The 27,525-nt window shown below is 40.4% G+C and overlaps 1 protein-coding gene across 3 annotated transcripts; it reads left to right on the forward strand.

The window, feature by feature from the left end:
* Window positions 1-440: 440 nt before the first annotated feature.
* On the forward strand, window positions 441-27,462 carry lpin2 (lipin 2). 3 transcript variants are annotated; one of them, XM_063885590.1, is made up of 20 exons: window positions 441-608; window positions 6,482-6,682; window positions 10,314-10,409; window positions 10,943-11,304; window positions 11,755-11,862; window positions 11,954-12,080; window positions 12,846-13,182; window positions 13,271-13,370; window positions 13,795-13,982; window positions 14,389-14,482; window positions 14,615-14,684; window positions 14,767-14,859; window positions 14,967-15,049; window positions 15,384-15,531; window positions 16,457-16,605; window positions 18,013-18,099; window positions 20,116-20,268; window positions 22,299-22,413; window positions 23,246-23,349; window positions 24,024-27,462. In XM_063885590.1, the coding sequence occupies exons 2-20, from the start codon at window positions 6,491-6,493 to the stop codon at window positions 24,166-24,168; spliced, it is 2,751 nt and encodes a 916-aa protein (XP_063741660.1). In that variant the 5' UTR covers window positions 441-608; window positions 6,482-6,490; the 3' UTR covers window positions 24,169-27,462. The 3 variants fall into 3 exon arrangements, with proteins under 3 accessions (XP_063741660.1, XP_063741659.1, XP_063741661.1); XM_063885589.1 differs by lacking the exon at window positions 441-608 and adding an exon at window positions 3,914-4,243; XM_063885591.1 differs by lacking the exon at window positions 441-608 and adding an exon at window positions 6,127-6,318.
* Window positions 27,463-27,525: the final 63 nt, after the last annotated feature.

A 27,525-nucleotide genomic window follows, 5' to 3' on the forward strand; every position in this document is an offset into this window, starting at 1 on the left:
AATGGAGCACAATCCTATTTGGTATCTAAATTTCATTTCAAGGATACACACACAGTATGTAGTGGGGGGTAAAAAAAAAAGTAAAGGACCACTGAAGATTAATGAAATAATTATTGTAATGTGATCTAAAAAATATCTTAGTTATTTTAGATATTTCCAAAAAGCTGCCTATACCAAATTTCATGACCAATCAGAACACATGCTGTGAACACATGCATTTTTCCACACTAAATAGTCTTTGGGCTCTAGTCAAGATCCTGAGTTTTGTCTTTCACCCACATAATCCTTTCTGAAATATCTGTCAATAAATGTCCTCTAAACAGTGCTCAGGGCAAAGTCTCTCTAAATAAAGCAAGGGAGTTGCAAATTGCCCTACGTAGTACACTATAATAATACTGTAACCCTGGACTGAACAGTGTCAGCAGCTGTGAGAGAGCGCCGCCACTGTGCGGCTCCCTGTCCCATCAACTTCCAGACAAACCAGTCAGCCACGGTGGTCCGACACGGACACGTCAGGAGGCTTCTAGGGAGTTTCACACAAACATGGGGACTCACTGAAGACACAACAACATCTTTCGTCGGCAGCATCCCGCTGGAGCAACTGAAAGGTAAACAGTTACGCATATGATGATGTATAACCGATTGATAGCCTCTGATAATGCATATTTCTGAATGTACCGTGCGCTAACGCTAGCTAACCGGCTAACATAGTTAAGCTACGATGGATGTATTTAACACTTAAACACATAGTTAAATGATTAGATATTAAGTCATAACCTAACAGGTTAACATGACCACTTCTCATTGAAACCAGCGACCTAGCAATAGCCGTGACTGTTACCGTTTTTCCCCGTCTGATTTTTAACGGTAACCCAACGATAACAGTGAAGCTAGCAGCGGGTGCAGCTAGCTGAGCCCCGTCTCCATTCATTTATTTTCCTCTCTACTATTCCCTTTACAGCTGTTTGTGCGTTTGATATTCACACTTGACAAGCACCACAGTACACAGTGAACATAATAGATGATTCCGTGTTTGGTTTCGGTTCGTTTGTTTCCGCATTTTATAACGTTAATGTTGCTGTTCAGTGGAGACATTTCAATCAAGCAATATGGCAGCTTTAATCTCCGAAATTAGCATTTTTAGCAGTGATGAAAAAGACGTACTCAGATCCAGTGGTGTGAAGTAACTAAGTATATTTACTCAAGTACTGTACTTAAACCCAGTTTTGAGGGAATGGTTCTTTACTTCATTGTTTTTGATACTTTGTACTTCTACCCCACTACAATTCAGAGGTAAACAGTGTACTTTAACTCCACTACATTTGTTTAATACCTTTTAGTTACTTTACAGAGTTGAATTAATAATGTGTAATATAAACAACATTTAAATAAGACTTTTGTCATACCTGGAGTAAATTCACAAGGTACCCTGCAGTATACAAAGTCATTCAAACTAGCTGTTCAATCTGCATAACAATTAGTTTACTTTTAGTATTTCAAGTTTATTTTGATGCCAATACTTTTGTGCTTTTACTTAAGTCAGATATTGAATGCAGGAATTTTACTTGTAAACTAAGGATTACTCTAAGTAATGCAGAGTAATCCTACACTGTGATAGTTCTACTTTAAGTACACAATCTTCTTTCCTCTGCTCAGAAATATGCCATTATTAATAACAGTATTGCAATATTTACCTGGCTGCCATATCTCACTACAGGATGTGTATTTTGTAAATTGTGTGTTTTTCATTTTCTTCATATTTTTTTAATTACACATTTGCTTTTGTAAAGCTGTCTTTGGCTCTGTTGCTGCTGTAGCAAATTTAAATTTCCCCTCTGTGGGACAAATAAAGGGATTTTGATTCTGATTTTACTTAAGTATAATACAGTACAGTATGTCAGTTCAACTTAAACATACTTCATTAGAGTTGGCCTTTTTAATTTGCTGTTATTTTGTACTTCTATTACTTTAAAGTTACATTTCAGAGAGAAATATTGTAATTTTGAACTAACCACCTTAACTTAATTACTAAAGTTCATTTCTTTTCAGGCACTTTATGTAAATGTCTAATGGGAGATAGTCCCGTGCTGATACTGTCACTTTACAGTCAATCAGTCTGACTGCCCTTAGGTAAACCCAAGTGCTATGACTCAGCTAATCATGCTCACTCATGGTGAGCCCTAAATTGGAACTAATTTGCACTCAGTATTTTGTGTTTACTAGCTGATACTGTTCTAATATAAAAATCTTACCTTCATTGTCACATTAGAGTTTGTCGTTTTTGTACTACAAACTTGTGGTATGCATACAAAATATAGAAAACGCCTTAACAGTTTGACTCTTTACAGTGAACTATATAGTAAAGCGTCCACATTTCTATCAAGTTGAATCAACAAATCTCTGGAATAGTTTCAATAAAGGTTGAACATTTATATCTCCAAAGGTTTATTGCAGGAGTGTTATTAAACATTGGTGTGTACCAATAACCTTAGCCAAAGCTAACTGACTTGCTTTCGCTTTTGGCTTTGAGTTTCTTTTTGACACTGTGAATTAAATCTCATTGAAGAATATTTACAGTTTAACAAACATGAAAAACATTTGTCCAGACTTCCCTTTTTTATACTTAATTGATGGATTTAAAAGTAAATAAGGACCACTTTATCGTGTTCTTGGCTTCTTATTTCTCTCAGGCTGTTTCCGCAGGATGTGTAAAAATGAAAACCAACACCATCTGTCTGAGGTTGTGGTTTTTCATGGTTTACGTTACACACATAATAAGCAGGCTCATTTCAGTGCAGTTTGCGGAAACCCTAATACTTGAGAGAGTGTAACATGAGCCCTGTGTTGTGTCTTGTTGGCCAGGCAGCTCAGTCACAGTCAGGACAGATTTTTTTGTCCCTCCCTCAAAACAAATTTGCTCTGTATCATTTTCAGATGAAGAGAGTCACTGGGACCATAATAGTCATGCCTGGTCTTGTAAATCTTAATGCTACAAGTACTTATTAAAAGAAAGGGCTTTCTAGACAGTTTTTTCTGTTACTGCTGAGTAATTTATGACACGGAACATTTCACCCCTTTAAAGGAAATTCTTAATCTATTTATGCATGACATGTCAAATATTCAAAGGGAATAGATCCTAACACAGGGGGAGGAGGAGCCCACAGTCCCGCACCGGTAGGCCCATGTGTTTTGTTTGATAGTGTTTACAAAAGGCTTAGCAGATGGGAGAGTGAGGCCTTTTTGGAAGAGCCTCATGCATGCATTATGTTTATCTCAGGCATTCACTTAGAAGCTAAACGAGGCAGACCGATGTTGGAAGTGGGACTAAAAAAAACCTCGAGATGACAAAAACATGTTTTGAATTCATCACTGCCTGGACTACAGTCTCCTCAGTGTACCAATTCCATCTGTGTAGTCAATATTGAGCACTTTGGCTAATTATAGCTTTATTGATATTTAATACAGTCTAACCCTCAGAGAGATTATCCCTTTGGTATTTATAGAACTTTCACCTGTTCGCTTTTTACAAAAAACATGCTGTAGATGTCAAAAACTTCAAGGGCAATGAGCAACAAAGGAAAGCATGTTAAAGTCCGATGTACAGATATCCTATTGGTTGCGGACTCTGTCATTTGATACGTCATGCTCAATAACAAGCACATGCAGTAAAGATCGTGCCGTACATGTGACTGACTGACAGTACATGAACGTGACACTGCGCAGTGCTGCTTGTTTTTTATCCTGAGCATGTTCTCTTATCACGGAAAAACATTGCTTAGCCGTTCACTGGAATTAGCTGTCCCTTATCAGCCATACGCTGCCACCTTAAAGAGGCCATCCTATTGGCTGAACCCTTTGTGTCCTGTCACCTGACTGGAAGAGCACAACCTGCAAAAAATAGCCCAGAAGAAAGATGTCAAAGTTTATAGCGGTGTTGCGTAATCACGTCAGATAGCGGTGAACTTATATTTACCCTTCGGTTACTCTAATGTGATTAGGTGGGCCACACATGAGATTGGATTTAGCATGGCAGGGAGGCATTGTGATCATAATCTGAGGGAGGAAAACATTGATCCCAATGGAGTGTCCTGAGTTGGGGAAAGTAAGAGCTGGTGCTCTACTCACTGTTATGAAGAGACAAAGATCCTGGGGGGACAGGGAGCTCCTGGGAGGGAACACAGACGAAAACACAGACTACGGTGAACAGGATGAGTCCTTGTCTCTGAGGTCGCCTTGGTCCCTGGTGAGTCAACTGACTGGTCATTTAGTCGGCTACAGCTTTGGCGTGATGCCGCAGGGCCTGCTGCTCCGCTATTTATTCTGTATTGTTTGGTTTGGCAAGTTGTTTGGAGTTATTGGTTTACTATTGTAGACAAGCCTATGGGTGTGATACCTGACCACAGTGAACCAGATGAATGATAGTTTCATTAAGCGCTACAATCAAGACTGTGTCCAAGAGCTGTGAAAGAATAGGTTGGTAGTGTTTGTATTTGATATGGTCTAAATTAAAAATGTGGTTATGGCATAGTCTGTCTAATCTGCTAGCAATTTATTCTCAAAAAAAGTCCAACCTGTCTTTTTAATAATTAGTTGTTAGGATGTAGCTTCTTGTTAGAAATGTAACTTTAGAGTAGAATTTAAATGAAGGAAAAGACAATGGCTAGCTAAAGCATGTCAGTCACACGTGAATGTGTTCTACATAACTCAATACTGGCACCTTTCCAGGTAGCTCCTGGGTAAGGGTCATTTTTGCTTTGAATGTAGCATATTCCCCATTATGTAACGATGACTTCACCAAGGGTTAGATGTTTGTTATGACAAATGCCGCCATGTTGCTATGTACTTGGGTTTTAAGTCCAGGAGGCTTTGCACCTGCAACGCAACTTTCTGTGGTGGCAAAGAAAAGTGAAAGTTGAATGCAGTAATCCCAAACCTTATGTGTTATGAGCTTGTCAGCGACCATTTTTGGTTTTAAGAGACAGATGAAATCCAGATAGATAAACAATAGAATTGACAAGCAACATGATACAATTGGACACTTGGTCAAAGAAACCATGTGGCTAGATGCACAAATAGTCCGGCTTTCGTAACACTTCTGTTAGTTTAGAACTTATTTTGGCCACACATGCAGTTGTAGTTAAAAAAAATACGTAGGAATAATAGATTTTGTTTGTGTTAAAGAAACGTTTTCCATTGTGACTGGTTACTTTGCTTCAGATCGTATTCACATGTTATCTTCCGGAGCAGTGTCATTGTAGGGAATGTCAACAAAGGGCCTCAACTTGGGCAAAACTTTTTAGATTTGATTTTTTCTGTTCCCCTTTTCACAATTGAGGGTTGATGTTCTTTGAGAGAGGTCATTGTTGGTGATAGGCCTCATATCAAGTGATCCAAACCTTTATTGCATTCTTTGCGCAGTCAGTGATGGCTATTAGATCTCGTAAATATTGTTCGTGGTTAAAGTGCTTTGAGATATGCGAGTGGGCTTTCACTTGTGAATATTTTATTGCTATCTAATCATTAGCTTACACTCTAGTAAAACACATCATGTCAGTTTGCCATGCTATGATGCCACCCTAGCATAAATGCCCCTATTCTCTACCCTACAACCCCCCCACCGTCACCCGCTGTACTCATGGCTTGACTCCGAACAAAAGGTCAGTGTGAGATAGGAGCATTTCAGGTTGCATAAACTCGATGAAGTCAGCAGGGGAACATGTTTACAAGCCCAAGTCGACTAGACCCTGACCTGAAAAACCCAAAATCATGTTTGCTAAAGTCACAGCGAAGTAATGACTGCAAATAGACTGAGTTCAGTAATGAGGCCACAGAGAGGAAGGAAAGTTTGTATGATTAACCGTGGCCTGTGTCATTTTCTCTGTGGTGAAGAGGCATCAACAGATTGCTTGTGAAGGAATTTACAGTCTTAGAACCTCATTCTCCGAAGCAACAAAAAGTGCTTTGAGAAAATGTTCCGGGTTAATCCAAGTCCATTTATAATTAGCCACAGAGCTTTTTTTAATAAACATAGCACAGAGGTACGAATGTAAACAGGAAGTCAGCTGCTTTCACTGCATCAGGGCAGGGGGATCTCTGTGATGTGGTTTTATCTTCACATTGTTTTAGCTCAGCAGTCACCCTCCCCTTCTGATGTTGCTCATGTTGGACAGCGGCCAGTAACAGGGTAGCAGTGGCTCTCTGGCAGTCTGTATCCAGGTTGGGAGATAACAGACACCACAGGGCAGAGAGGGCTGAGAAATGAAAGCTGAAGACAAATGAGACTGTCCAGAAAAATGATACTTTAAAGAAGAGACAACAGTGAGTAGACAGACTGTGAAACAGCTAAATCAAGTGGAAAACGATATGATTTTACAACTTGTGCGGGCAACACTCTCCTCTCCGGGATGCTTGCTGAGCAATCCTTCCTCTCATCCTGTCTTTGTCTTAACTCAGCTAATATTGTGTTGTTTTCCTCCTCCAGGCGGACACCATGAACTACGTGGGCCAGCTGGCAGGTCAGGTGCTGGTAACCGTCAAAGAACTGTACAAGGGCATTAATCAGGCCACATTATCGGGCTGCATTGATGTTGTGGTTGTCCGCCAGAGAGATGGCACCTACCAGTGCTCGCCATTCCACGTGCGCTTTGGCAAGCTGGGGGTTCTGCGCTCCAAAGAGAAAGTGGTGAGTTATGGATTCATTTTATTGTGTCTGTTTGTTTTGTTTTCTATCACTGATGGGTTGAAGTCATGTTATCATTTATATTATTGAACTCCAGATGCTTCCACACTTATAAACTTACAATTCAGGCAATGACAACTATTAAATGTTTTTACCTTTTTGAAGAAGCACTTCTATCACAATGGTTCATTTAAATAACAAGTTGAAGCCTCATGTCCAGCATTAACAGGAGAACATATAAAGGTCTCCTATTATTATGCTATATTTGAACAATATATTGTAGGGCAATATCTATTCAAAACTTATCTGTGAAGTTTTTGGCCCAAAATACCAAACAGATCACCCATTGTAGCCATGCCTCATACCCCTCTATTTCAGCCCTGTTCCTGAAGTGCTGATTCTGTGCCTGTTGCTTTAAAATTGAGCTGAGCTGAAGCTGGCCACGCCCTTTTGGAGCGCATGCAGCTCTATCTGTGAAGAGAGAAGTTTCTAACGGGAGATACTCAGCTAATTGCTGCCATGTTAAAACAACATATCATGTTCCACATGTATATTGGAGACAATAGGTTGAGACGTGTCACGTGGGGGGGACGTTACCAAGAGTTCAATGTAAAGCCAGCCCACATTTTGGTTATTACGTCATATCGGCAGCTAATCTGGATCAGCTTGTTTGTACCCACGCTTTTAGAGATGTGGGTAAGGAGGAAACGAGAGAGGGTTGTATTTTCTGACTCTTTGTGAGTCTCCTTACACACCGGGGACACATATTTATGTATAAAAGACAGCAAAAAGTGCATTTTGCATAATAGGGGACCTTTAACACTAGCCAGATCATTTTCAGTTTTGTTTTACATTTTAGGAAACTTGACACCTAATTTAAAGCCTGTACACCCTAAAAATATCTGTGTATCGTCACCTATTAAAAGAAAAAAAGGAAACCTAAGATGCTAAGACCACAGCATTGCGGCTGTTGTTGCTTAAATGAATTATTTGAAAACTGTTTTGACTCTGGCTGGATATTGTGAAATTCCATACTGGTCCACCACACGTGGTCTCTCCTATTTGCCTGATTGAATCAATTTTCAGGACAGTGTAGGCCTGTGCTTGACTGCTGTCTCACTGAGTCTCTTAAGTCTTCCCTTCAACAGGAATGTGATGAGCACAGTAAATATATATTAAGCGAAGAGATCACAAACAAGAAGGAATTATTTCGTGTTTTTGGTCTGGTAGGGTAACGCTGTGTTAAACAGGGTTATGGTTCTCTTATCATAGTTAATGCTATGTTGAGATTGATGACCTAACACAAAAAAATAGGTTTGTTTGTTTATGTTGGTTCAAAAACATGTAACCATGTTTGGAGATTTCCCTTCTGTTTTAGCAAGCTAGACTTCCGATTCATTTAGTTTTCTTCGTCTTTCTTTAACATTTCCAATTCAAGTTGTAGAAAACATCTTTATGCCTCACTGAAACAAGTTCACGGTATCCAGTCTCATGTCATAGGGTTTCTACCAACATGAATTGCTTCAATGGAGCATCAATAAACCATTCAGGGAAATGTTTGGCTCTGTATGAATAACACAGATGGAGTTGGATGTTCTCTTCTGTTCTCCCTCCTTAAAAGTATTTGTTACTATATGTTCTGGCCTTGAGATAAAAATCAAATTAATCATGGATCAGGAACAATGGTCCTATTTTTAGACCTTGATTCTCACTTGAGAAAACGACTCCTTTGTGTTGGCCTATTTGATGGGTAAGGTAGAGCAAGTTGAGCCGACGTTGGTAGTAAATGTAGTAAAGGTGTTAATAAATACACAATAAAAATGACAGCACACAACATCAACATTAGGATTATAGGGTGGACAATATTATTTGTGGTTACATTTTAAAATGACCCCAACCTTTTTGTGCATAAATACAATTAAGGTCATTCGGTTTAATCATCTTGTGTACAAAGACATCTTGGTAGTCGATGAGAAATTAGTGATTGCTTGAATTAAAGCGCATTTGAATTGAAACGTTTCTTCTTCCATCACATAAACGTTGAACTGTTCCACGACTTCTATTCTTAGCACAGTAACGGTGCGCCCCGACTTCATTAAAAGAAAGTCTGTTTACGTGGATGTGAGTGGGTGAAGATCTGCGGGGGGTTGAATCTCTCACCAACTACCCAGAATGCTGATGGGCTCATAGGGAGGAATGAATGGTTTCTATGGCAACTGCTCTACAACTTGAGTGTGTGGGAGGGGGAGGAAACGTGAAAAAGAAGAGCTTCGACAACAAGAGCTGTTGTGTAACAGTCGTGCACACGTTCCTGAGATAACGTATCAGATCCTCGAGGGCTGCTGCTGAATAAACATGTTTTGGAGAAGCTGCTGGACCAAGTGGCGTTATGATATTTGTCCCTGACATGCAGATATTTTTAAAATGACAGTGTGGGAATTAGGCTTTAGTTGCCAGCCAAATACTAATTACATTTTGGCCGGGGATGGTGTGTCTGTGCGTGTACATTAGTCACTTCGGTTGGCAACCAGTAATGTTTTTAAAGTGATTTTTGATTCCAGAAACATTTGGGACAAGAAGTAAAAAGAAAGTAGAACTTTAAAATAACAACATTGGCTTTCAGAGAAAAACAACTCGGTACCATGGGTTAATTTCCAACATCTGCCAGCAGCCATTGCCTCCAGTAAATCCAGTAATCCAGCATGGTGTTGGCAAATCCCCAGCTCAGCCGAGTGAATGTAACCTGTCCCCGGCTGTGAAAAGCTGAAGAGGACTGTCATTTATTCTGCCTCATTATTAATTGGGTGTTGAAATTTCCATCGTACATAAATTGCCCGTAGCAACCACGAGGATGCGAAATGAATTCTTGAGGCTGCTGAGAAACCACACTAGCAGTAAAGTGCGTCAGCAAAGATACAACACGACGGATCACTCGTGCAAAATGAAAAACAGGTGATGTCGGTAGGCGTTTGGTATTAATATTAATGATTTGGTTTCAGGTTGTCAGACCAGGTCGATCATTAGTGAGTCACATTATTCCTCCACGAGTCTCAGCCAGACGTGATCTGGTTATTGCTTTTGTGGTGTCAAGTTTCTGAATGGCCTCGGGTCAGCTGGGGGTTTGCCCGGCAAACATGAATGGCCCTGTTGGCAGGCTCAGAGCACCCATACAGTTACTGCGTTTTAGAAAGCACCCCCGGGAGAAGAATGGGGCTGTAAGCAGCTACAGGCTTTCTATGTGACCTGACATTGAATGCTGGAAGTATAATAAAACATGACCTGATTTATTTAACAACTCGATTTAAGAGGCAGAATCAACACCCTTTACAGTGTCCTTCAAAATATCTTTATATGCATTAGCTTGTCTTAAACAATTTTCACTCCTTTATCCTCAAATTATTCACCAAGAAGCTCTGATCTGATCCTCTGTATGGTCCCGTTGATGTTTCTGGCTCCTTCTGATGGTTCTTTGTCATTATTTAGCTTGTTAAAAGATGGTCCGTTACCTAATATTCTATGTTTTCAGTAAACTTATCATTGTTCTTTTTTTATATATTTGAGTTCGAACGTGTCTAGTCTACGGTTGTAACTTTTTTTTGTTTAACATGACTTCACTTGTGCTCGATTCTTCCAGATTGACATCGAAGTGAATGGAGAGCCAGTAGAGCTGCACATGAAGCTCGGTGACAATGGAGAGGCGTTTTTCGTACAGGAAGCTGAGGAACTGAATGTGAGCATACAATCAACAACACACATTAATCAACCCCATTCGGAAAATGAAATGAAATAGAAATGCTGTTGCAGGTTAACAACACTAAAATGAATTTGGATGCGTTTGTTCTGTATATTTCAGACATCATGGCATCTGTCTAAGTTTAGTTGAGTTGTTAAAGCAGACACCTTTTTAGTATGAGACTGTCTTGTGTTTAAGCCTATAAGCCAATCTCATTCTTTGACATATTATTCAGTGACATTTAATGGCAACACCTTACCAGATTACTTTAAGAGAAGTCAACACTTATAAAACAGCCCATCCAGTTGCAGCATGGTTTCAGACCTACTAAACAGAAGAGAATCTGAACACCTTCAGGGACGTGCGAGTGTGAGGAAGTGTTTTGTGCGGAAATAACTGCACCACTGTTTTGTAGTTGCTACATCAACAGACACTAGGAAACATAAATGCTGCTTTTGTTTACACTTGTTTACATCTATCTTGAGCCCCACGTTCCAGCCTTCTCATAATTCTCATCGATGCCTCAACAGATTGTCCCCGCCCACCTGGCCACCTCCCCGATCCCCACTGAGAGTCACCTGTTCTGGATCTCGGAGGTGGAGCACAGGGCCCCGAAAGATCTGGAGGATGACCCCGCAGACCCAGAAGACCCTCCCGAGCCTCCCGCTCCGAGCACCGGGTCCACAAAAAAGAAGAAGAAACGGAGGAAGAAGCACAAAGGAGACCCCCGAAGAGAGGAGCTGACCCCGCCAATGTCGGTCACTACTGGTAACGCTATTGCTGCTAACGCACCTGCTGCTATGACTGCTGCTATGTCCAGCGCTGGGCAAAACGAGGAGATCTTTGAGATGGACCTGAGCTCCGACGAGGGAGGTTCAGCACATGTCTCACGGTAGGTCAACACTCACTGTTATAGAAGAGTTAATTATTATATTTTTGCCTCACCTAGTTTAAAACATGTCAGATTTATTTGAATTTATTCAAATTCCTGTGACTTTTGTCTAATGTGTTAGTTATCATAGTCAACCTCATCCTGTTTTGTTTCTGTTTGGTCAAGCTGACCAAAATTGTATGCATTTCTTCTTAGTCAAAGAACACCCTAAGTATTTTTGGTATAGTTTTAGTCTATGATAAGGGTTGACATTTAAGTCATCAGATTATATCAGGCTCTGTTATCTAGGCAAATTATCTGCTTTTTTTTTTGTCTCTTAACTTAAGTAAGTTATTCTCAGTCTTGTGCCCATGGTGTGCTGCCGCTGTAGTCCTGATATAGCTTGGATAAAAATGTTATTCACATATTGTATTTGTTAACCAAATGAACACTGGTTTCCCCTGTATTCAGGTCCCCTTCAGTGTCCACGATGCGAGACATTGACCCCAAACTGCCTGCAGCCAGACACAACATCGATGATTATCCGCTGTCTGATGGCGACTGGCCGTCAAATGACAGGTATGCGTTGACGTGAAGCCAGGGTGTGGCCGAGAAACGTGAACAGACTCTATCTCACGGACTGTTTGCTTTTGTTCCTCTATCCCTTTAGTCATGGCTTGTCTCAGGCTTTTTCCCCAAAGAGCGACTCTGAGCTGATGGTGCGGCCCTCAGAGAGCCTGCTCAGAGCCGAGTCCCACATGCAGTGGACCTGGGGGGAGTTTCCAGAGACCACCCGGGTAAGCGTCTCCCTCCACTTATTACGGGTCTCATTCACCAGCCAGAAATGCTTTCTTAAGAACCCACTCAGGCAGTTTTCAGGATAGTTCAAGATCTTCACAAATGTTTTTTTTATCTGGAATTCTTTCTTGCACCCTCAAGAGCACAAAAATGTTATTCTACAATTGTATAATAGGTGTGAAATTTACATTCCACTACATTTTCTTACCATTTATATTCTTTTTTCTAATTATTTGACAAAGCGTTATGGTATTTTATAATATATTCACACTACAAAACAATCTGATTCACTTCAATTATATTAACTGGGAATTCCCCATCCCATTTCAATGATCAAACCTTTTGTATTTTACTTCATCTAATTGTGAATCTAATTTATTTTATTTTACTGCTGAGGCTATTACGTTTTCGTTCACATCCTGCAGAAGTATTGATGTGTTTTTAATTATGTTTGGAGACCAGTGCTCCCCCTCCCAACGGATCCTGTTTTGGCATTTCTTTCTGTGTGTGCAGACGGCCCTGCAGATTCCTGCCCTTTTTATATATGTATTTTTAGAGCTACCCTTTTTCTAATTATTATCACTCGAACTCTGCTTTCACTGGGATCATTATAAAAAGTCATGAATCTGACGTAGACTTTTATCCGGGACAAATGTAGGAAAAAGCATAGGAAGATATTGGTGAATGGGGCTCATTCAGAGGTACATATTTCTCTGTATCCCATCCTCTTAGTATCTTTCTTTCCCATATTATCCAAAATCCAGGTCCCCAAGAAGGAGAAAGCTGAACTACTAAAAACAGTGACGATCACCCCGTCAGAGAGCACCCACTTCCGGGTCATCCTCAGCTCTGAGGCCATGGAGGACGACTCGGAGATTGAAAGGGGAGATGCGTCATCCTCCTCAATGTGTACCATCGTCAAACCCGAGCCACGCACCCTCATCACCACTTTAACACCGGTGATTCCTCTGGCTTCCATCGGCGCCATAACCTCTGAGGGTCCGCTGACCTCCACAGATCCTCTGGATGTGCTACCACCCAATGTGGCCACCTCCACCCCTTTCAACAGCCAACAGAGCGAATCCCCCTCTAAGAAGAAAGGTACACATGGTGGTTAGCATCTGCTTTTTTTCAATTGCCTCCTGGTTAGTTCTGATCAACTGATAAATACTTCTGTTGTTGATCCAAGGTGTCCCAAAGAGGAGCCAGCATCAGGGTCCGGAGGATATCTACCTAGATGACCTGAATGTACTTGAACCCGATGTTGCTGCACGATATTTCCCTAAGAGGTGAGATTATTTTAGCAACACCTAATTAATGTCCCTGCATGACCTGTTTTTAATTAACGTGGTCTATTCTAAAATTAGAGTAAAAATGTAAAAAAAGAAACCAGATTGCATGTCTTTGTGGAAAGATGGGAAGAATGGGTGAAGTGTCGAACACTGTAATGAAGATTTATAGTTTTAATATTGTATCCATTCTTTTATTTGTATTATTAGTTATACTATTATTTAATCTCGGATTTGTCAACTGTTATGTAGTTAATTTATATACCTAGATGCGTTTATGTTGTTATGTATGCTTTGTGAATAATTTCATAAAATGCAAATAAATAATGTGTTATCAAAGCTGAAAAAAAAAAAATGTTGAGTAAAAATATCCCTCCCCTCGACCGGCACATTGACATTTGTTTTTACTCTTGTGTTGCTGCAGCGAGTCTGAGGCAGCGACAAAGCTGTGGATGGACTCGGAGATGCACTCCGGCTCTCAGTCTCCGCAGTCGGTGGGCAGTGCGGCGGCCGACAGCGGCACAGAGTGTCTTTCCGACTCAGCTGGTGACCTCCCCGACGTCACTCTTTCTCTGTGTGGAGGCCTCACAGAAAATGCTGAAATATCCAAAGGTACACCAGAATGGCGAAAGACGAAAGTGCACTTTGATGCAGGGCAGGAAGTTAACCTCAGAGAGTTACGCTAAATCCATTATGTAACATTGGAATTTCTCTGCTGTATTTGCGTCACTAGAATGACTCCAGCCTTTTGTTTGCGAAACATTAACAATGCTTGCACCAGCATTTCCCTTTGAGCCCACCAGTATTTATTTCACTGGGGTTGAATCCCAAAAGTACATTATCTCTCGAGTCTTATACCTCCTGCTGTGTTTCTTTGAAGCCCTCTGCTAATGTGGCTGATAGAGGAAAAAGCCTCTGACCTTTTTCTGTGGCTCTAAGTAAGATGATATGGCTCACCACCACTGACCTTTTCATCTGCTGTCTATAATTAATGTTCCTCTCCCTTCTGTGTTCTCAGAGAGGTTCATGGAGCATATCATCACCTATAGTGAATTTGCTGAAAATCCAGCAATTATCGATAACCCCAACCTGGTAGTGAAAATAGGAAATAGGTAAGAAAGTATTTCACACGGTAAATGTAATAAGGACATCTTAAGTATTGCTATAAATAATATCATAATAATAATATGAAGTGCATGTCTAATATAAATATTGAAGAAGCTTAATTGTCTCTGGGTTTTCAGGTATTATAACTGGACATTAGCTGCACCCTTGATTCTCAGTCTACAAGCATTTCAGAAGAACTTACCAAAGGTACTGTAATCTCTGTGTGGATTAATGAATCATTAAATCTGCAACTAGCTCATCGTTAACGGTCTTTATTGGTTTATCCCAGGCGACAGAGGAGGCCTGGATGAAGGAGAAAATGCCAAAGAAGTCAGGCCGCTGGTGGTTCTGGAGAAAAAGGGCAGATAGTTCAATCAAGCAGGTGTGTAATGCTTCTAAAAACCAAACGTGCACTGCAAAAAGACACATCCGTAAGTACAGTTTAATATTCACTATATATCCTCTGATATTTTCTTTTAATTCTTCCAGTCGGAGACTAAGCTTGAAACAAAGGAGGACTCTCATCTGGAGGAGGAAGGACCCTCCATGTGTCAGGAGAAACTGCCTCTGCCGTAAGTGAAACCAAATTTATTTTTACTGAGTTCAATGACTTGATGAACACTAGCATGAGATTGTAAAATAATCATCCAGTGCTTTATAAACATGCTGTTCTATTGCACGCCGTCATGATCAGCTTATATTGTGCGACATTTAATATAATCTTTTCAATCTGCTTCAAATCTTAAACAGTTTAGAAGTTGCAAAATAGTTGAGTAGGATCAAAGCTTACGCAAGCATACATTTAGTTTAGACTTAGAGTAGACTTAGAGTGGGTATTTCACCCACAGCCAACGTGTTTTCAAGCTACATATGCATGCAGTAATTTGATGTTTTTGTTTCCTGCAGGCCTAAAGCCGGAGACTCCTCCAGTGATGAAGAGGCCAAGGAGGTGAGCGCTGCATCCTGTCAGGAGAGACTGCAGCCAGTAGATGTTCAGCACCACCCAAGCCCACACACGTACAGGAAGTCACTACGCCTCTCCTCTGACCAAATAGTGAGTACATCCTTACACAAGTGTTTTCCTTCCTCAAAATCATCTCACCAACTTCTTTAAAAGTATAACACCCGACTGCTTAACAATTTTATAAAATTCTTATCAGTCTGGATCTCAACATCTCCCAGGGAGTTTGTTTTCATAACAAATCCAAAAGTACACCATTTTCCAGAAATGTTTAAATGATGTACAAATAACATTACATTTGTATCCTCAGAGCGCAACTGCTAGGCCTTGAATGACAGTCATGTGACACAAAATCAGTAAAACCTCTGAAATGTAGGCTATTTAATCAGAGGAGAGTTCAACAGTAATTGTAAAAACCAAAATAGTTCAATACCTATCGTATGTGGAGCAACAGCACTGTTAACACCTGTGGAAAAAAGTTATAATTAGATATTACATTTTTAGTAAAAGCAATTATTAAAATAAATTACATTTGTGTTCTTCTTTTACTTTTTATGTATGTGTGTGTAACTGTTTGAGTCTCCCATACTTCTAGCCATGATTGTTTTATTTCGGGGGGGGGCAGTATTAGAAAAAATTAGGCCACGGAGAGTAAAATGTGACAGGCGCCTCTGAAACGGCTTTGAGTTTAGCGGGTTAAATAGTTCTTTATATGTAATTCTTCTCCCCTTATCTGGTTTTCAGAAAAGGAGATTGATTTATTAACTGAAGTGCAGAGTACTGGAGGAGATGTGTACTATAAATGGTTTATTTTGAAGTCTAGAGCTCCCCCTGCTGACTCTGTTTGACCTGCAAAGTGTTGGTTGTGCTTACAGTCTGTAGGGGGCTCTAAAGACCTGTCAGCGTTGATTGTGCTGTGGCAACACAAATCATACTGGGGAGAAATGCCTGCACTGTTGGGACACACAGAAAGGAAATTGCCTCAAGATGCCTTTCACTGTCCTCCTTGTGTTTCCAGGCCAGCCTGAAGCTGAAGGAGGGACCCAACGATGTGACGTTCAGCATCACCACCCAATACCAGGGCACATGCCGCTGCGAGGGCACCATCTATCTGTGGAACTGGGACGATAAAGTCATTATCTCTGACATCGATGGCACCATCACCAAGTACGTGCCGCACAGCAACAGCTTCATAACTCCTCTAATCCGAGTAATAATGCTGCACTTCAATTAGGTGGTATTCATATTGTATGAACCTACATAGCACATGCATGTACATGTAATTACTGCAGAAGAATTTGAGACAAACTGGCTTTTAGTGAAATTAAATCTAACATCTCTCTGTTCTGATTTATGGTATGTACAGCTCAGTAATTTACTACGCTACACTGTCTGAGGCGTTTCTCTTTTCCTCTCCTTTCACATGCTCATACTGAAATATGATCTTAATGTTTACCACTAATTGATTAGCCATTTAACCGGGAGTACTACTTTTGTATCAGCCTTTCTACCAGTGCTGTTAAGCAACCAAGTAGATGTACTCAAGTACTGTACTTAAGTAACATTCTTAGATACTTAACTTGAGTATTTTCATTTTTTGCTACTTTGTACATTTACTCCACTACAATTCAGAGGTAAATTGTGTACTTTAATCCACTCAATCTATTAAATACCTTTAGTTACTTTGCAGATTTAGATTAATGATGTGAAATATAATCATCACTTCAATAAAACTTTAGTTACACCTGGAGTAAATTCACAATCTACCCTGCAGAGTCATTAAAACTAGCTGCATCTTTACCAGCTTTGATAAGCTTTATGCGTCAGTAATTATAATCAAAACATTTTATTCTGAAATAGGCCAATCTGCAAAATGAATACTTTTACTTTTGGTACTTTGAAGTATCTTTTGATGCTTATACTTTAGTAGTTTTACTTGAGTAACATTCTGAATGCATGACTTTTACTTAAGCATGAAAAAGATAACCGTGTAGGGCTCCATCTGTGGAGGTGTAATGCTGTAAAGGTGTAAAGACACATTTTTCAAGCTATTTTATTACCACTGACAAATTCAAATCCTTCTCAAACAGCCGTTATTAAGTCCAGCTCAATCTTCTGACGCAGGTCTGATATCGCCCACTCTGCCAGGTTCATAGGTGGTCAACATCAAACAGGTCCACATTGACCGGAGCTTATTATCTGTGTGACCCTTTAGGCCGACCAGTGACATGTGGCTTTCTTTGAGTAAGGGAAGAGCAAAGGGGTTATAATGAGACCATTTACATTTCAGTCTGTAAGCACACACGGCCATAAGCTGCGGTCGAGACAGTGCCTGCCCTATGGGCCAGTAATCCTCATTAGTGGGGAACAGTTCATAATGTTCTCTGTGTATGATGGGAAATATAAAGTAGTTATGTGACCTTCTTTAAACGGTCTTAAGCACCAATCTGCTATTCCTGTTCTGCTTTGTCACGCTCAAATCTGCAACGGTTTGCAGCCTTTCTCTCTGTGATGTTGGATGGGAATATCTCTGTTTATGTGACTAATCTCTAAATGTTTGTTTGAATATATAAGGTCAGACGTGTTTGGACAGATCCTGCCACAGTTGGGGAAGGACTGGACCCACCAGGGCATTGCCAAGCTCTACCACTCAGTAGCTGAGTAAGTGCGCAGCAACAACAACACTGATTAATCACAGAGGAGCGATGAGTGGTCGGTCAGTGGTTAGCACTGTCCGGCTTTGATCTTCTTATAGTCTCTGTCGAGATGATATTACCTCCCTGTGTTTGCGTGGGGGGGGGTTTTAAGGGTGATGACTCAGGAAGTTTAACTTTATGCCTCTCAGAGTTATTTTAAAAACTAGAAAGGCTGAACCGCCGCGTCAGTGTTTGACTTTTCTCATTGTAGTTTCTTTTGTGGCTTTGAAAAGAACTTGACCTTAACCTGTCCTCAGTGCTTGTCAAGTTCTTTTGGGTTTTTGGCCTATATTCGGGGTTTGCCCGAACTTGATAGGCTTGAGGGCAACAGAGGACGCATGGACAACTCATTGTTTCTTTTCTTTATTTCTGTTCACCTGTTTTTTATGAGACAAGCCAAAGGTGTCTCTGAAGCCTCCCACACACTGTCGCCAACTTCTCCCTCCGTGGCTTCAGGAACAAAGAGGGCGGCCTCTTTTGTTGCCATGTTACCGGAAACTGCATTTTATAACTATCTCGCCTATCATTACGCAAAAATAGATGATGCTATTCAAAATAAATCGAATACCCCATTTGGTATGGAACACCTAATAATCTAAAGGAAAATACATGAATATAATTAATTATTTTCGTATCCGTCTGTTTTTTTATCAGTTATTGTTATTGTTTTTATTTTAATATTGACTTTTGCCTTAACAGTGCTTGAGTCATGCAGTCAAAAGAAACTCAAAATACATAAAACAGCTCTTAGAAGTAAGAGTATAAAGACACAACTGTTTCATTGAATCGCTAATACTGCAGGGCGGCATGTGTGACGCCAGCTTGGTTAAGTTATTGAAGGAAAAGGTACAATGAAAGTTTAAGCCAATATTGCACTGTTTGCAAACTGATGGTTTAAAGAGAATACGTCATTTATAAAAGAAAGGCCTACTGGAAATGGATTATTTAAAACCCAGTTACCCTAATCAAGCGACATCCCACATTGTAACAGCGAATTGCAATAACTTACAGCCTGTGTTAAAAAAGAATAAACAATATCCTTTGCTCTAGGCTACTTTCTGCCAGAAGTATCATTGAAAATATATATATATATATTCATAATGAAAGCTTACATAAAAACATGTTGTCCTTAGGCCTCGGGCAGAGTGCTGAACATGTGATGTTAGATGCACTGTGCATGCAGAAGGCTGTTATTGAATTTCTTTTGCAGGAGCCATTTTATGTGTTATTTAATTTATATCTGTAACGCAATATTATTTTGAACACTTGGTGGCGGGGGTTAGCTGCAACCAAGGGTCATAGGCTATCGGAAACAGGAGAGGACACAGGAAGCGCGAGAGCACACCGATCCAACCTAAGATGACGGCAATGTTGATGCTTCCCATGTCCTATATTCCAGTTGCCATTATTTCACAGGTGAGGTGAGGGTGATCATACAAAGACACGTAACAGATGAGTTCCGGTCGTTAGTTGCAGTTTGGTTTGGTGTTTATTCAGAGGTTTGCATTACCAGGGTTGAATGATTCTATCGGGTCTGGTTGGATCGGCATGCTCTCGCTCTTCCTGTGTCGTGTGGCGCTCTTGGCTTTCAGTTTGACAAGCACATTGATCCTGGCACTCCTAAACCTATTCTGTGGGATGCTGGCAAATAATCTGCTCATATAACGGAGGAATGTCCTGCTGAATTGAATGGGCAAACTTTTAAAAAGAACATGCCATAAGTCCAGCTTTGTTTTAGAGAGAAAGTCCACTATTAAAACGCAAGATATTAAATTTCCCGATCTTGACTGTCCCTGAGATTTTACTGTAAGTAGTTGACTAATGGCATCAGCTGGTAAAGCTAATGGATCGTTGGTACAGTATGACATCAGCAGCACATTATGAAAGCATGTGGTCTTGTGGAAGTGCTGTTCTTACTCATGGCTAATGATGGTTGTTGTGATATTGAGCTGTATATGAGCCCCGCTCTCTCCATTGACAGGAACGGCTACAAGTTCCTGTACTGCTCAGCGCGAGCTATCGGCATGGCGGATATGACCCGAGGTTACCTGCAGTGGGTCAATGACGGGGGCACCATTCTTCCCCGGGGACCTCTCATGCTGTCTCCCAGCAGCCTCTTCTCGGCCTTCCACAGGTACGACAACATTCAATATTAACGACCACCAGTTTCAGTTTCATCAAGTCGAATCCGTCTTATCCTGAAGTCATCCCATACATTAAATCCCCCTTATTACAAATCCTCCTCCTGATTTCCAGCCCTCACACTTTCTCTTCCTTCAGAGTGCAATGCTTTTTGTCAGCCGGCTCAATTTCATATTAAATATCCCTAAGTTTCTCAGTCTCCAAATCCTTATTCATTATAATAAGCCGGGGGTGTTAAGGCCACAAAACTCAAACTGAATGTGAAACTCAAAAGGTGTTAACCGTGTCGGTAACCTTGCCATCAGCACCTAGTAAGATACCCGTGTTCAAAATCTTCACTTCTTTTTAAATCTCTATTTCTGGTTTCCCGGTCGACTTTAAAGCTGCCATGCAATGCCTTTTGATAGAGAATGGATAAGTTTATTAATTAGCTAGTTAGACTTAAAATAATGCCATCTTGCAGGTTTCCATCTAGCATTGATACAGAGGTACCTCAAAGAATCCTAGCAAGTGATGCTGACAATTAATTTGTATTAATAGCACACATTATCTAGGAAATTATGCCCAACACATCTCAGAATACGACAACATTTGATGTCATAAAATGTGTTCATGTCAATTGAATTAAAATACCATAACACTTCACATGAGGTGGCGGCTGTGCATGATTGTCATTCACTGAATAAATGTGCCCATCTGCTTTCCTCTGGCTCGAATACTGAATGCACACACACACACACACCCCTCACACATACACGCAGGAATAGACAGGCCTGGTTCTGGGCCCTTTCACAATATCATGCATGTAACCAAAGCCAGTGTGCTGTATTCGTGCTGTGTCAAAGGTCAGCAAAGTAAACAAACCTGTGTTTTTATCTGATATCGTACATCCTTTCAGTGGGACTCCTCTCTGACCTCTACCTTGTACATCATGGTTAATGGCAAACTACAGCATGTGGAGTTTTGTCTTATTTGCACTTTTCTGCATTATTGACATGCCCTCCTAATTTAATTTGCTTACAACAGAGACCTCTCTACCATCCCTGTATTTGGACCTCCACAAGTAAATGTTATTTGTGCATATGATAAATAATATGAAAGAATACAATTCACACATAAACCACAACTTCTCAAACAAATATTACACTTACAAATATTTGCACTGCTTTTTCCATGTACCATACCTCATTTACACAGTGCTGTATTCTATCAAGAGAAGTTTCTAAGATGTGTTTTTTTTTAATTCAGAGGCAAGGAGTAAATGCCAAGTGAAGCAGACAATCTGTTACATATAATTGGACGTCTGTCTGTGCCTGAGAGAAAACTGGCCAAGGCTAGTTTTGTAGAACATAAAAGATAAACAGATTGGGCGTAATAAAAGTGAATTAATCAAATGAATTATTCTAACTGATTTGTGTATTTCACGTGTATACCTACTCTTAAAGCAAATGTTAATCCAAAGATATCCAACAATGAAATTGTATGCCTTTAGCCCAATTTAACACGTCTCTCAGGGGGCTTTTCAGTATCTACAGCAAGCAACATCCTCTGCCCTTAACCCCTTGCAGCGTCCAAGAAAAAAACTGTGGCTGCGAGGGAGTGCGGTCGTCTTTCCACCATAAGGTTGAGGGGTTTGATCCCAGCCCGTGCAGTCAAGATGTGTATGTGTCCTTGGGCAAGATACTTAACCCTGAGCTGCTCCCGATGGCATGTCCAACGGTGTGTGAATGTGTGTGAATGTTAGCTCCCTAGAGCGAGTGGCACTGCTCTGTATGAATGAGGTGTGAATGGGTGAATCACTCATAGTATGGTAAAGCAATTTGAGGGGGTCGTAAGGAACTGATAAAGCGCAATACAAGTACAGTCCATTTTCCATTCAAAACACAGACAGTCCATCATTAAAGAAAGAGGATGGAGAAAAGCCTGACATGCCGTTGGCAAAGTTAAATCTCGTTCAGACTTGACCCGCAGTAAGGACGTGCGTATGTGAGTCGCTCTAATCAAACTGTCTGTCTCCTGCAGGGAGGTGATCGAGAAGAAACCAGAGATCTTCAAGATTGAATGCCTTACAGATATCAAGAACCTGTTCCAGCATAACAAGCAGCCATTCCACGCGGCCTTTGGGAATCGAGCTAATGTGAGTTAATGAGTGTTTGAAGATGTCAGACTCCCAGACATTAACGCCTTCACATGTCAGGGAGTTTTTTTTTTTTACCAGAAGTCGAGGCAGACGTGTTGTATTTGCAATATCAACATGACACGTTGGCAATCAATTAGAGACACAAACATATGAAATCAGTCCTGGGCTGAACCTGCGCTGAGGTCACTGGCGGAGATTGGTCCCGTGAGGCACCGTCTGTGGAAAGAGACCTCACGCCGGGCACAGCGACACATCTTCAGCTGCATAAACACCAACACCCAGATGAAGCACTAGGTCGGCCTTCGAACCCTCTGTCTGTTTCTAACGCTCGCCAAAGAAAAGAAAACAAAAAATGAACACAAACAAACACGCGGTCTTTCCCCTCAAAACATTCAGTCTAGAAATATTGCCATTACGTGTGTGAGGTGGAACACGAATCTGCTGTTCATGGTAATCACCTCACCTTTTTCCCCGGGCGCTGCACGGTAGCTGCCCACTGCTCCTAGTACTAGGATGGGTTAAATGCAGAGGACCAATTTCACTGTGTGTGCTCTGCTGTGTGCATGTATGTGACAATAAAGAGGGTTTCATCCTCCGATTCTTCTTCTTCTTCTTCTATGCACCCAGTTTGTGCTATAGGAGCGGCTTTTAAAGGCACAGTTGCTCCTTTTTTGACATATTCAAATGAGCGGTTTTCACATACATTCATACAAGAGAAAAATTCTGCAGTTTGTATGTTGTTCAACTAAACATAATTAGAAATGACTAAGTGTTTTTATCTACATTTTGTATTAGAGATCTAACATTCACTCTTTTTTTTCTGCTTCAGGATGTGTTTGCCTATAAGGAGGTGGGAGTCCCAGTGTGTCGGATCTTCACGGTCAACCCCAAGGGAGAGCTGATTCAGGAGCAGACCAAGGGCAACAAGTCCTCGTGAGTAACCTGACCTCATTAGTTAATAGTACAAATAAGACATCGGTACCATTTAGAATGAGTACTACAATTGTAAAAGTGATTGCATTAATTTAAGTTTATATATCTGACAAAAAATCAACCCAATGGAACATTTTGGGAGAAAGAAATGTGACATTGCTGCATTAATCAAGGGCTTTTTTGTAACTGTAGATTAAGTTACTGAGTGGCTTCCTCACTGTGATTTTCACATCACAAAGAAATGTATTCTCTCAGTTCTTCTGAGCTTTATTGAGCTTTTTTCAACCTAATATTTTGGTTTTACTCTCACCGCTTTTGTTTTTTTAAAGGAGACAAAAAAATAGAAACACCTTTTCAAGTCATTGCAAATGTAGCGTCTAATATATGTAAGCAACTGCTTGCTAATATAAAAAGCTTTTTCTCCAATACAGTCAGTGTTGTGCACAGCCAAAGAAGTGCAGGTTTCTTCATTCTTCTATTTATCAGCACATACACATGTTTTTAGAAAAAGCCTTAAGAGTTACCTATAAATGTGATTCAAATGATGTGTGTAGGTTGTCTGTATTTCAAGATGTTGATTACAGTAAACTCCAACAAAACGGAGGCTTTTAATTATTTATATTCTCTGTCTCCATCCTCACTTTTCGTGTCTCTCTTTCTGTTCCCCCCCACAGTTACAGCAGGCTGAGTGAGCTGGTGGAGCATGTGTTCCCTCTGCTGAGTAAAGAGCAGAACGAAGCCTTTGTGCTGCCGGAGTACAGCTCGTTCTGCTACTGGAGACAGCCCATAGCCGACATCGACCCTGAGGAACTGGACTAATCCAGCACATATGGAGACCCAGGTGCCCATATACATGCAAATCGACTGTGCACTTGAATGCATCTCCAGCAGACACATGGACTGAAACATAAACTCTCCTACATCCTACAGACACACAGTTAAAGGGTTTTGACCATTAACACAAACTAGCTGTTGAACAGTAATCACCCACTAGAGATGAGATCCTGATGAATAATCACTGAGAACTTTCATCCCTAGCAGACGAGAGACAAATCATGAGGGAAGATGATCATCTAATTGAAGGCATCCAAACCCAGTGAGAGCTCTGCATTCCCCGTTAGAGTCCTGGGATAAAGATCTGAGCATAATCTTCTTTCTCTGAAACTTCTATAAACAGGATGGTCTGCACTTCCCATCAGGGACGCGACTGAAGCCCTACACGAGTTTATTAGCCTTTAGCACTAGAGTCTGAGCGCTGCCGAAGGAAAACACATTTTTCTTGAATCAAGTTTTTTCACATTTCCTGATCGCCCTGAAGAAGTGATATGTTCAAATGGAAGAAGACGCACGGGGTCAGGAAACCGGCCACTAGTTATATGCTGGTAATATTTAGCTGTGGCTGCTAAGTGTGCATGGACACAGCTCTCCAGTCCTTCCTCTGCTCTAAAACATTCAGTAAAATATTGATTAGGGGCTGGTTGATCCCTGCTTCACCACTTATGAACCGAGCCTTCTCTCCAATGTGACGTTCCAGTATTAAAACTGCAATGTCGGTTATGTTGCCAAGTGCCACGTTTTTTTTTTGACTTGGCACCAAAATGCTTAAAATCTTTAGAAGTTTGCATATAAATGAATTGGTCAATCATAGGATTACCACTCAAGAGACTGCTGGTTGTGTCCCATGTGAAACTAAAAGTCTATGTTGACTTTTTCCTACTTTACGTCCCTAACTTCAATAATGTAAACCAATATTTTAAGCCAAACCGTGGTCTTTATTTAACAAAATCAAGTTAGTTTGTTATAATTTACAAAGTGAAAAATTGGCACTGAGGAAATAAGTAAATATAATTGGGAATGCAGTTTAATTGTACGGGAGTGTTATGTTGTAGGAGACACAATAAGGGTTGTGTGAGCCATACACAGCAGTTAATTCCCCAAAAACGTTTGGTTTGTCCCTGATCAACACTCTCCCCCCTGCAGAGCTTAACACGTTCATAGTTAATGAGTCGTGTTTGTTACCATTAATATTCAAGGTCATACCAGGAGTACATTTCTGCCAACAAGTATGTGAAGATACAACATTTAGATGTTGAGTTAAAAACAAAATGAAGGAACTCATTGTATTTTGTGTCGCTGTTATTTGAATATGATTATTCTGTTCTACAAGCTCTGGCGAAATCAAGTGTGTTTTGTTAACAATGCAGTCATTATTTATGATAATTGGTATGTTTAAGTTATTGATTTCTATCGTGATGCCTTTGCTTGTCTGAAAAAGTAATTTATTACCAATGCAATGTGGAAATACTTCAAATTGCTATTTTGTATGGTTGGTCATTGGTTAACATGCACTTAACTGCTAGCCTTGTATGGTTTCATTTTCTTTGCCTTGTATCCTATTTTCGCAACGATCTGTATTCCTTGTTTTACAGTGAAACTTCCAACATCCGAAGGTACATACACATTCCTCAAAGTCTCAGAATCCGCAGCTTTAGTGTTCAAATATGTGTGTTAGGAAGATAACGCTTGAGTTGAAGTATTTGGAGAGAGGGCTTAACATGTTCCCTTTGTCGGGGTCCTCTGTAGGATGACTATGGGAAGGTGTGTGTGTGTGTGTGTGTGTGTGTTCACTGAGTTGTGCTGCTGTTGGGGTGACTGACATGAGGCAATCCTCCTTTGTTCCCTCAGTGGCTTTACTAGGATTTACCCAACGCACTTTGTCTAAGCTGCACCCACAACTCTGACCCGCAAACACTTCACTGAAGGGCCTCTATGGACGGAGTTTCAGTTTTTCTGAATTATGTCAATATGAGGAATGTTTGAAAGGGGATTTGAAGGCTTCAAAGCAAGTAGCGGTGATGAAAAACAAAATAATGTTCAATTTGGGAGTTTGGCAAGGCGTGTATGTGTGTGTTGGAGCTGCAGCGATGGGTAAAAACGAGTACTTTTCTGATTATCGTGTACTTTTTTTCATTGATTAATCGTCAAAAATGTCAGAAACTGCTGGTTTCTGCCTCTCAAATATGGACATTTCTGGATTTTCTTAGTTTTATTTTAAATTAAATATGTTTAGGTTTCTGACTCGTAAGACAAGACATCACATCGGACTTTGAAAAAAAGTATAAAAAATCTATATTTTCTGACATTTAATAGTTATTAATCGAGAAAATATTGGGCCTATTCATCGATAATGAAAATGACTGTTGCAGCCCTAGTGTGTGTGTGTGTGTTTGTGTATGTGTGTGTAGGACTAAAGACTGATCCCGTGCCTCTGGTGAGCAGTAAGAACTTTCGGGTCTTGTTGGGGGATAAACAGGAAATACTTGAGGAAGCTTTCTGAAAGCGCTTCACTGGCATTATGTGTGTGTGTGTGTTGTAGGAACAGAGAGATGTGTGCAGCTCCACTGACATGCATCATACCTCCAACACAAGTGTAACAGTCACATGATTATATGTGCTCGTGAGGATTGAACATTTAAAAGAAGAGTCTGACTGAGACTTAACAAAAAGCACAACTTAGCATCATGGCTACATCCACTATTACCGTCATTATTTGGCTGAAGTGTGTTCACGCTGTGGCTCAGATTGTTTTTGTGATGATTTAAGATGCGTGTTTTGATTTGTTTACTTGTTCTCTTCGAAGTTTGGTGAAGTCAAATAGATATATATCTTATGATTAACGAAATGAATTCCATTCTTTCTATGAAAGTAATGCATCTTGTGTGGAAGAATCACACTTCATCCTCTATGATCCTGGGATACGTGGTATAAATACTATTGTTTGTTCTCACTCAACTGCTGTGGAAAAGTATCCAGTGTATATGCTGATCATCACATTCTTCTGTCTTCGATGCCTTTTGTTCGTTTTTATTATTTCTTATAAAGAGTATGATCTTTCTGTTTGAAGGTAACGCTTGCTATTCTGATTGTGTCTGACCAACAGAAATACCTTGTGTAAGTGTATGCTGTGTTTGATTTGTATAAAATGTGGTTAAAAGTATGTTTAAAGAACAAAATACATTGTAAGACGAAAAGATATTCAGGCCTAATGAAGCTAACAGAGTGTGGCTTGTGGTCATATTTGTATTAAATAAAGTTTCTAACTGAATGCTTTAATGACTGACCCACTTTCATTGTCTCTGAAAGGATCAACAGTAACCACAGGCTGGAGATGTTACT

Source organism: Eleginops maclovinus, chromosome 6 (genome assembly GCF_036324505.1).
Source record: "Eleginops maclovinus isolate JMC-PN-2008 ecotype Puerto Natales chromosome 6, JC_Emac_rtc_rv5, whole genome shotgun sequence".
Lineage (NCBI taxonomy): Eukaryota > Metazoa > Chordata > Actinopteri > Perciformes > Eleginopidae > Eleginops > Eleginops maclovinus.

Coding starts and splice junctions, on each gene's coding strand:
- lpin2 (XM_063885589.1), top strand. CDS start 4,079: ATGGAGTGTCCTGAGTTGGGGAAAGTAAGAGCTGGTGCTCTACTCACT. Junction 11,863..11,953: donor GACTGGCCGTCAAATGACAG/GTATGCGTTGAC, acceptor CTATCCCTTTAG/TCATGGCTTGTCTCAGGCTT. Junction 23,350..24,023: donor ACCAAGGGCAACAAGTCCTC/GTGAGTAACCTG, acceptor TCCCCCCCACAG/TTACAGCAGGCTGAGTGAGC.